At 52.7% G+C, this 7852-nt stretch overlaps 1 protein-coding gene across 2 annotated transcripts in view; it reads right to left on the reverse strand.

Moving 5' to 3' along the window:
• The window catches only part of TSKS (testis-specific serine kinase substrate), a 16246-nt gene extending 14092 nt beyond the window's left edge, over nucleotides 1-2154 (reverse strand). Inside the window, exons 1-2 of one of the 2 annotated variants that reach the window (XM_010849631.1) lie at nucleotides 1927-2096; nucleotides 1421-1646 (exon numbers count right to left, since the gene is read on the reverse strand). In XM_010849631.1, coding sequence (XP_010847933.1) covers nucleotides 1421-1646; nucleotides 1927-2096 — 396 coding nt within the window. Of the gene's footprint in view, nucleotides 1-1420; nucleotides 1647-1926 lie in introns of both variants that reach the window. The other variant, XM_010849632.1, reaches the window with a different exon arrangement.
• Nucleotides 2155-7852: the final 5698 nt, after the last annotated feature.

The following is a 7852-nucleotide window of genomic DNA, read 5'->3' on the forward strand; positions in this document are numbered from 1 at the left end:
AGGTCCGTCTAGTCAAGGCTATGGTTTTTCCTGTGGTCATGTATGGATGTGAGAGTTGGACTGTGAAGAAGGCTGAGCACCGAAGAGTTGATGCTTTTGAACTGTGGTGCTGGAGAAGACTCTTGAGAGTCCCTTGGACTGCAAGGAGATCCAACCAGTCCATTCTGAAGGAGATCAGCCCTGGGTGTTCTTTGGAAGGAGTGATGCTGAAGCTGAAACTCCAGTACTTTGGCCACCTCATGCAAAGAGTTGACTCATTGGAAAAGACCCTGATGCTGGGAGGGATTGGGGGCAGGAGGAGAAGGGGACGACAGAGGATGAGATGGCTAGATGGCATCACAGACTTGATGGACATGAGTTTGCATGAACTCCTGGAGATGGTGATGGACAGGGAGGCCTGGTGTGCTGCAACTCATGGGGTCGCAAAGAGTCGGACATGACTGAGTGACTGAACTGAACTGAACTGAAGAAATATTTCTTGAAAGAACATACACATGCGTCTCCATTTTACAGATGAAGAAACTGAGGCTCCGGAACATAGAAAGTGTTCAGTATCTGCTAATGAATCTTAGTATCATTATAACCAGGGTTATTGTTAGTGTGATTCTCAATGTCTGTGTCAAGCCTAGTTCAGAGCCTGGCCCAGGAGAAACCTGGCAAGGGGTGGAAGGTGATGGGGAGTTAAAGGACCAAGGTATAGCGTTGGTTAAAGAATCTGCCTGCAATGCAGGAGACACAGGAGACTTTGGTTCGGTTCCTGGATCGGGAAGATCCCCTGGAGTTGGGCAGGCAACCCACTGCAGTATTCTTGCTTGGAGAATCCTGTCGACTGAGGAGCCTGGTGGACTATTGTTCATAGCGTTGCAAAAAGTTGGACACAATTAAGCATGAACATTCTATGCTCTAGTCAGAAATCCTCTAAATTTTCCTAGATTTTGCTCACCTGGCAGTTTTGTCACACCTTCTGAAGTGGTCCCCTCTGAGAACTCATACTCATCCTTCAAAGCCCAGTGTCAATGCCGCCTCCTCCAGGAAGCTTTACCTGATATACCTAGTCTGGTTTGAGGGGCCCTTTTCTGGGATCTCTGGTGTTACCTCCATCATGGAATTTATCATTCCATCTGTATCTGTCACTCCCACCAGACTGGTAGCTTCCTGGGAGCAGGGACCTGGCCCGATTCCCAGCTGTGAACCCAGTCTCACTCAGGGCATTTGGAAGTGACTGAATGAATGGAAGACCAACCCCAAGCAACATGCATCATTTAGCCTCTATGGAGCAGATTCGTGGCTGCCTGTCAGGGCCCTGTAGGGTGACCAGAACCTTCTCATTTCCAATCATGAAGACCACCCCTCCATCCTCAGTTGTCTACCACCAGGGTGAGGGCCCTGGTCTTCCCCAGCCCAGCCAGGGGCCCCTCACCAGTATTTCCGTGATATCTGGGTCATCTGGTGCCCAGGGTGGGGTTGGGGAGGCAGGGGGCACGGGCAGTGCCAGTGAGCTGCTGTCTTCCGTGGTTGAGTCTGTCCCCGAGGAGTCGGTGGGCTCCATGGCCGCCAGGTTGAGCAGGGACACATTGGTGCAGGCCGAGGACCGTTTGAGGTTCAGGCACCAGTGCATCGGCTCATGGGACATGCGAGGCTCAACCCTGGGGCGGAGAAACGGGCAGGAGGGTCAGGGTGTGGCCCCAGCAGGGCACGGCCCCTCCCGCCTCCCTGTCTGCACATCCCCTAGTCCCTCTGACTCCATCCCCACTACCTTCTTCCTCCTACACTCTCGAGTCCCCCTTGGCCACTGGCCCCCTGCCTGCCTCTCCTCTGCGCTGTCCTCTCCTTCCCCACCCCTTCCTCCAGCACCCACGGTGGGACTCGTGCTCTGTCGGACGCAGCGCTGGGGGCTAGGACCCCGCCAGGGTGCGACAAACCCACCCGTGGAACGACACAGCCTTCTTTTTCTTTGCGATCCCCTTGACTGGGCTGGTCACCCCCCCAGGAGTCTCGGGGACCAGCTGGGAGCGGCTCTCGACCCCCGCAGGGGGGTCCCCGGCCTCGTGGATCTCTTTGGACTGCCAGATTGTCTTCACCACCACGCTCGCCATGGCGTGTGGGGGGCCCGGCTCCCAGGGCCTCCTTCCTCCGAGACTATCCACCTATTCTGACCACTGCCCCTCAAGGTCCCCAGTCCCCACAAGTCTGCCTCATAAAGGACCCAACCACTGGGCTCCAGTAAGGCGGGGGTGGGGGGGTGGGGCGGGGCACAGGGGTGGGAAACGTGACTTATCACCTTCCCCCAGAGGGGTTCAGTGAACTCTTCCTTGTCCAGGTTTCTAGTTCTGCCCTGATCTTTCCCCCACTTCAGAACCATAGTGAAATTGATTCATTCTGAACGTGGACTGCCTCACTGTTTCTTGGGAGGGGTCCAAATTCCCTTTCCCTGACACTCTCTTATTTCAGCACTCTCCCCCACCCACCCCCCCACCCCTGCCCACCTGCAGTCCAGACTTGATTCATCCTGCTGGACTTGTCCCTTTCCCAGGGTCTGGGGGAGGATGAGGATTGGAAGGAGGGTCGCTGGAGGATCTCACATTCAATGGGAGGCTGGAAGGGAACAGACAGACAAGCAGTAGCAACAAACCGAAAAGGTCTGAATGTGATATGAAGCGAATCAAAACCGCGTGACAAAGTGGACATTTGTCAAAGCTCATCGATTTGTGCACCTGGGATTTGAGCCTCTTATTGTGTGAATTCTGCTGATTTAAAACCCCCCTAAACTAAGGACTTCCCTGGTGGTCCAGGGGTTAGGACTCTTCACACTGTCTTCTCTCTGGACCAGTTTCCAAGTTTCCCCTCTTTTAAGAACACATACTGGATCAGGGCCCATCCAGATGCTGCTGCTGCTGCTGCTGCTAAGTCGCTGCAGTCGTGTCCGACTCTGTGCAACCCCATAGACTGCAGCCCACCAGGCTCCCCCATCCCTGGGATTCCCCAGGCAAGAACACTGGAGTGGGTTGCCATTTCCACCCAGATGACTGCGTCCTAACTTCATCATTGCTAGAGACCCTACTTCTGAATAGGGGCACATTCACACCTATTGCAGGTTAGAACTTGAACATCTTTTGCAGGATGTAATTCAACCCATAACAGGGTTGACCTGTATTGATGTCTACAACTTTTTTTTTTTTAATGGTTTCTTTATTGAATAAAGTTGACATATATTTTTATTGTTTTTTTTTTTTTTCAGCTGTATGTGTGGCTTCCGGGATCTTAGTTCCCCAGCCAAGGATTGAACCCCAGCCCCAGCAGTGAAAGCACCAAGTCCTAACCACTGGAATGCCAGGGAATTCCCTGTAGCATTTTTTAAAATTAATTAATTTTTGGCTGCACAGGCTTTTCTCTAGTTGCAGAGAGTGGGGGCTACTCCCCAGCTGCGGTGTGCGGGCTTCTTCTCATTGCAGTGGTTTCTCTTGTCATGGAACACGGGCTCTAGGGTGTGAGGGTTTAGTTGCCCTGCAGTATGTGGGATCTTCATTTCTGGACCAGGGATCGAACCTGTGTCTCCTGCATTCAAAGGCAGATTCTTAACTGTTGAACCATCAGGGAAGTCCCCCTGTATCATTTTATAAGACTCCACATGAGTGATACCATACGGTACTTGTCTTTCTCTGTCTGACTTACTTCACTTAGTGTGGTAATCTCTTTGCCCATCTGTGTCGCTGCAAATGACATTATTTTCTTCTTTTTTTATAGCTGAGTAATATCCCATTGTATATATAGATCATATATTCTTTATCCACTCTTCTGTTGATGGACATTTATTAGGTTGCTTCCGTGTCTTGGTTATTGTAAATAGTAGGCTATGAGCACTGGAGTGCACCTGTCTTTGCAAAGGAGAGTTTTCGTCTTTTCTGTATATATGCCCAGGAATGGAATTGCTAAAACACATTAAAAAAAAATACTGGATAATGTGTGCAAGTATAACAGGGAAAGATCACTTTAAATCCCTAAATCAGGATTTCTCTCCAAAGAGGCGCCATTCTGTTGTGACCTGAAGGACAAGCCAGCCGAGGGGAAAGCCAGGGTTGGCAGGGGGCAGGAATGAGTCTTCATGTTGTTGTTGTTAGTCACTGAGTCACGTCCAACCCTTTGCAATGGACAGCAGCATGCCAGGCTCCTCCGTCCTTCACTGTCTCCTGGAGTGAGACAGGTCCATTGAATCGGTGATGCCATCCAACCATCTTGTCCTCTGTCGCCCCCTTCTCCTCCTGCCCTCAATCTTTCCTAGCGTCAGGGTGCTTACCAATGAGTTGACTCTTCGCATCAGATGGCCAAAGGAATAAGTCTGGAGGGTCTGAGTTGCCTAGAGGAGGCCAGTGTGGCTGATGCATTTAAGCTGGGGAAGGACACAGCTGATTGATGTTGCAAAAAGCACCCTGAGTGGCCAGGATGGAAGCAGGGAAAACAGCGTGGGATGTCACAGCAAGGTTCCAGCAAAAGACGATGGTGATGGTGGTCTGCACAGGGGGAGGCAGTGGCCGTGGGAGGGGGTGGCTGGTTTGGGGGTGTGTTCTGGCTTTGGTTTGGTGTGAAGGACATGGCGGGGTCCTTTCTGGTGAGAGTGCCTGGGTGATTGATGGTGGGCCCATCTGCCAAAATGGGAAGACGGGGGATGAGTCCTGTTTTTCTGGTGAAAATTGAGTTGATTTGCTCAGGTCAGAATCTCAGAAACTATTGCAGTTCAACTTGTGAGCTCTTCGAGGGACTCCTCGTGTTCTCTTTGTGCTCCATCCTGAAACCAACAAGGACTTGTCTAAACCTCATCTAGACCCCCACACATGAGCTTGTTCATGATGGTCTTAAAACTTAGCAAAGGGTCACCTGCTGAGCCCTTGCACCCCAGAATGGTCTCGCTCAAATCCGGTCTCTAATTTTCTGCCTCTGATAATGCCCCGTGGCTGCTGAGCGATTGTGACATGGTGAGTTTCCACTGAGATGTGCTATGTTTATCAACACCAGATTTCAGACACTTAGGATGATATGTCAGCTATGTTGAAATCATAATATTTGGGTTGTTGTTTGTTGTTGAGTCGCTAAGTCATGTCCAAATCTTTTGTGACCAAGGGACTATAACCCACCAGGCTCCTCTATCCATGGGATTTCCCAGGCAAGGGTAGTGGAGTGGGTTGCCACTTCCTTCTCCAGGGGATCACCCTGACCCAGGAATCGAACCCGCATCCCTTGTATTGGCAGGCGGATTCTTTACCACTGGGCCACCTGTGCTGTGGTTAGTCACAGTCGTGTCCAACTCTTTGTGATCCCATGGACTGTAGCCTGCCAGGCTGCTCTGTCCATGAGATTCTCCAGGCAAGAATACTGGAGTGGGTTGCCATGCCCTCCTCCAGGGGATCTTCTCAACCCAGGGATTGAACCCACTGAGCCACCAGGGAAGCCCAATATTTGGGTGCATGGGGTTAAATGAAATATATTATTAAGATTCATCTCACCTTTTCTTTTTACTTTTTCAACGCGGGAGGAGCATATTTGTGACTGTATTTGTGGCTCCCACTGCATTCCTTTTGGAAGGCGCTGCTCTAACTTGGCACTGGTGAGCCCATGAGCTCTGGGGTGCCACATCCATCCCCATGAAGTCTAGGAAGAGGGTGGCTTTTCCCTCTTCCTTAGGGACATAATTCTGTTCATCCGGCTCTGGATGGCTCTCTTTGCATCCCCTGAAAAGCAGACTAAATCCAACCCACTACTATCTGTCTATCTATCTGCTATCTATCTATATTTAATGGTGTTATCCTCAGGGAGAAAAGTGCTTCTTCCCTTGTCATGGACTCCTCCAGTCCTTGGATTGCTTGAGGTTATCTTCCATGCTGCTGCTGCTGCTGCTAAATCGCTTCAGTCGTGTCCGACTCTGTGCAACACTTTAGACGGCAGCCCACCAGGCTCCTCTGTCCCTGGGATTCTCCAGGCAAGAATACTGGAGTGGGTTGCCATTTCCTTCTCCAATGCATGAAAGTGAAAAGTCAAATTGAAGTCTCTCAGTCGTGTCCGACTCTCAGCGACCCCATGGACTGCAGCCCACCAGGCTCCTCCATCCATGGGATTTTCCAGGCAAGAGGACTGGAGCGGGGTGCCATATCTTCCATAAAAAGGAGTTTTCCCAACTCCTATTGGTCCTAATAATTTGTTGTTATTGTTGGTTATGGGGCCATTCTATAGTCTTCAGGGGCAGACAGCCTCCCCCCACACCAGAGATGTTTGTCCTCCTAGAATCCAAAATAGATTTTCCCAAGCCCCATCCCTGGAAACCCAAGTGGACGAATCCATTGAACCTGGAAGATGGGCTCTTCTGCCCCGTCCCCATCTCCCCCAGGGGATGTTCCCGGACCTGTGACACACCTAAGGCTCAATCCAAGCATACTAGGCTTCTGATATTGGAAAAGCCTGATGGGGGGCTTAGTTCCTCTAGGTGCTAGAATGGACTCTTCCAGTTCCCTTTGCCCCAAATTTCTCAATAGCCCGGGGCGTGGGAGTTTCTGAGGTTTTTGCCTTCCCCAAATACAGTCTAATGAGGAAGGTCTCTGGGGCGACAAGCGGTGTTGGTTGGGTCAAAGCGGGCTCACCGACTGCTTTCCTTATGCAACGTTCTTCATTCATTACCAGGTCCCCTTCTTGTTCAGGAAGAACTCAAAGTCTGGTGGAAAGACTCGCAATTTGTATTTGATATCTATTTAATGGTGTTACAGTTGCAACAACAAAAAAAGCCATTGTATATGAGAAAGTAGTTAAATGTTAGTATATAGTTTAATCCTCCCGATCTCTGTGACCTTGGGCATGTCATTCAACCTCTCTGGACGTCAGTTTTAACCTCTGCTTAATGGGAGCAGACTTGAATTACTGTTTCTTCAGCTCTGGGATACTAGGCTTCCGGACAAGTTAGGTCCCAACATCTACGCGGCTAGAGAAGGGAAAGGAAGGAAGAAGGGAGGGGGAGGAGGTAGGGACGGCTCCCTGGAAGAAGATTTAAGGAGTCCGGGGGGTGGAGGATAGGAGAGGGGGGCGGAAAAAAAGGGGGGGAGGTGGGCAGAAAGACGCTTGCGCAGTAAGCACCTCACGCTCTCCCGCCCCTCCCAACTCCTCTGCAGCAGGGAATTGCAGGAGCCGCTCCACCTATCCCAGCCCAGGCGAGTAACGACCCTCCTTTCTCCTTCCTTCTCTACGGATCGTAGCCTTCCTCCTTTGCCGGCCCAATCGAGGGCGGGAGTAGGACTGGCCCGGCGAATCCGCGACGCCCACGGGGGCGATCTACCCGCCCATTGGCCTCCGTCAACGTGAGTCCCGCCTCTGCAAGTTCACGCCCCCTCCGTCCTTCGCGTCCGTCCCTCCTTCCTGGGAGAGCCCCCGGATCCAATCGGTCCCTCACCCGGACGAGCGGAGGGGGCGGTCCCACTGTACGTCATTGAACTCCGCCCGTCGCTCGGGCAACGCCCCCACCCCCTCCACTCCCGAGCGGAAATAGCGGGGCGCTGGGCCAATCGGAGCCGCACGCCTTTGTTCAGCGACCAATGAGACAGGCGGAGGGGCCGAGCCTGTGTCTGAGCGCCAGTAATTGCAGCCTATAGGCGGCCCCGAGAGCGCAGGCCGGCGGAGGCGAGGGGAGGGGCCTGGGGCGGAGCCGCGGCCTGCCCGCCCGCCCGCCAGCCCGCCCTCCCCCCGCCCCGGCCGGCTCGGCTTCTCAGCGCTGCCTGGGGTCCTTTCCTCCCGGTCCCCCCACCGCCTGCCAGCCCCCGCTGTGCCGTGCCCTGCCCGGCCAGGCCTGGAGCCGACGCCACCGCCACCATGCCGGCCG

Source organism: Bison bison, unplaced genomic scaffold, assembly GCF_000754665.1.
Source record: "Bison bison bison isolate TAMUID 2011002044 unplaced genomic scaffold, Bison_UMD1.0 scf7180017864285, whole genome shotgun sequence".
NCBI classification, from domain to species: domain Eukaryota; kingdom Metazoa; phylum Chordata; class Mammalia; order Artiodactyla; family Bovidae; genus Bison; species Bison bison.